This window comes from Pterocles gutturalis, unplaced genomic scaffold, assembly GCF_000699245.1.
Source record: "Pterocles gutturalis isolate BGI_N339 unplaced genomic scaffold, ASM69924v1 scaffold40379, whole genome shotgun sequence".
In the NCBI taxonomy this organism is placed as follows: domain Eukaryota; kingdom Metazoa; phylum Chordata; class Aves; order Pterocliformes; family Pteroclidae; genus Pterocles; species Pterocles gutturalis.
In genome coordinates this window covers 2,125-3,983 of record NW_010134626.1, presented here as the reverse complement: position 1 = coordinate 3,983, position 1,859 = coordinate 2,125, and the positions used below count along the sequence as shown (strand labels likewise).

General features: G+C 58.3%; 1 protein-coding gene across 2 annotated transcripts; it reads left to right on the top strand.

The window, feature by feature from the left end:
• Positions 1-513: 513 nt before the first annotated feature.
• POLR2H (polymerase (RNA) II (DNA directed) polypeptide H) lies at positions 514-1,859 on the top strand. Of its 2 annotated transcripts, XM_010081652.1 has the most exons (4): positions 514-589; positions 1,328-1,421; positions 1,532-1,615; positions 1,742-1,859. In XM_010081652.1, exons 1-4 carry the CDS (start codon positions 541-543, stop codon positions 1,857-1,859), a joined length of 345 nt encoding a protein of 114 aa, XP_010079954.1. In that variant the 5' UTR covers positions 514-540. The 2 variants fall into 2 exon arrangements, with proteins under 2 accessions (XP_010079954.1, XP_010079955.1); XM_010081653.1 differs by lacking the exon at positions 1,532-1,615.

Here is a 1,859-nt window from a genome sequence, read left to right as displayed (position 1 = left end):
TGTCCCTGTGTCCCCCAAGCCCGGCCCGTCCTCTCTGGCTGTCCCTGTGTCCCCCCAGCCCGGCCTGGCCCCTCTGGCTGTCCCTGTGTCCCCCAAGCCCGGCCTGGCCCCTCTGGCTGTCCCAGTCCCCTCTCTGTCCTTCCCTCCGGCAGTGGCCCCTGTGTTCTGTCTCGTTGCCACCGTCTGGCACCGACCCCGCTGTGTGCTGCTGGTCCCCAGTGCACCCAGTTTCCCCAGCCCAGCTGCTGTGCTCCTCCACACCCCCGTGGCCCCCAGTACGTTCCATTTCCCACCTCACCGTGTATCTCTCCCTGCCTGCACAAACCTCAGTGTGCTCCCAGGCTCTGGCAACCACCCCCGAATCCTGTGCACCCCTTCCCCCAATAGCTCAGGTGTCAGCCTAGGGTGCAGTGGAGACAAGAATGGCCTGGCCCCAGGACCCTGCTCCTTCCCAGCCCCTGAGGGTCTTCTCTGTTCTTCTCCCTGACTCTGCTGCTCTCCCCAGTGTCCCGCCTGCACTGCGAGAGTGAGTCCTTCAAGATGGACCTCATCCTGGACGTGAACATCCAGATCTACCCCGTGGAGCTTGGTAAGCTGTCAGGCTGCTGGTGCAGAATGGGCTGGGATGAGGTGAGGTTAGAGAGGCATGTGCTGGTACTCGGAGGAGGGAGGCTGAGTTTGCTGTGGACAAGGAATGAGCTGTCTCAGACTTTCTTGGCCTCCTGCACAGTCCCCAGGTCACAGGAGGTGCTGGGCACTCTCACTGTGCTGGGGCTGTGCTGGATTCTGGTTAGTCTCACTGTAAGATTCGTTTGTGCTCACCTCTGGCCGTTCCCCAGAGATGCTGTGTAGTAAAACTGCCTTAGCTGATGGCAGCCAAGCTTTAAGGGAGGCTTTTTGAAATGAGCTTGTGTGGCTGAATATGCTAAATGGGTAGAAAAGAGAGTCTTACCTGAAACGAAACACAGAAGGACTGGAACTGGTGCTGCAGGGTCTCATGTACCTGCAGGGACCAGACAGGCTCTCTGGCACTCTCCCTGCAAATATTTTGCTGTGTCTCATTAAAACACCAGCAGTAGTGTCTTGATGGCTGTAGTCTTCTCTGTTGTGGTGACCTGTGTCTGTGAAGAATGAGGAGACAGAGGATCCAGTGTGTTCTTTTCCTCGTTCTTCACAATCCTGTTGGAGAACTGAATTCAGGGATGGGGTTTTATGCCAAACCTGGCAGGGCAGCTCCTTGCCACCACCCCAAGATCTGCTCTGGCTGCTGCTGCTGCTCTGGCTGCGCCTCCCACCTTCTCACCACTCATCTGCCTTCTCCTCCCAGGGGACAAATTTCGCCTGGTTATCGCCAGCACCTTGTACGAAGACGGCACCCTGGATGATGGCGAGTACAACCCCACGGACGACAGGCCGTCCAGGTACAGGGGTCCAGCTGGGACCCAGCTGGGGGTGGATAAGGGAAAAGGCAGAGTGCTGAGGGGCACACCTGGGTTTGGCTCTTCTCTGAACTCCCACCATCCTATCGCAGGGCAGACCAGTTTGAGTACGTGATGTATGGCAAGGTGTACAGGATCGAAGGGGATGAGACCTCCACGGAGGCAGCTACGCGCCTGTAAGTGTCTGTCAGCAGGAGGGGGGGCACACGGTGCCCCAGGGCGGTGTGGGGGAGGCACCAGAATCTCAGCCCAGGTCTCCCGTGGGATTTCCTACTCTCACTCCTCCTCTCCTCCTGTCCCAGCTCTGCCTATGTGTCCTACGGGGGACTGCTCATGCGGCTGCAGGGAGACGCAAACAACCTGCATGGGTTTGAAGTGGACTCTCGAGTTTACCTGCTGATGAAGAAGCTGGCCTTCTAA

What these genes read in the sequence shown, in the direction of transcription:
- POLR2H (XM_010081652.1), top strand. Translation starts at nt 541, where the DNA reads ATGGACCTCATCCTGGACGTGAACATCCAGATCTACCCCGTGGAGCTT. An exon ending in GATCTACCCCGTGGAGCTTG is followed by an intron (nt 590 to 1,327) that starts GTAAGCTGTCAG and finishes TTCTCCTCCCAG; the next exon opens with GGGACAAATTTCGCCTGGTT. An exon ending in ACGGACGACAGGCCGTCCAG is followed by an intron (nt 1,422 to 1,531) that starts GTACAGGGGTCC and finishes ATCCTATCGCAG; the next exon opens with GGCAGACCAGTTTGAGTACG.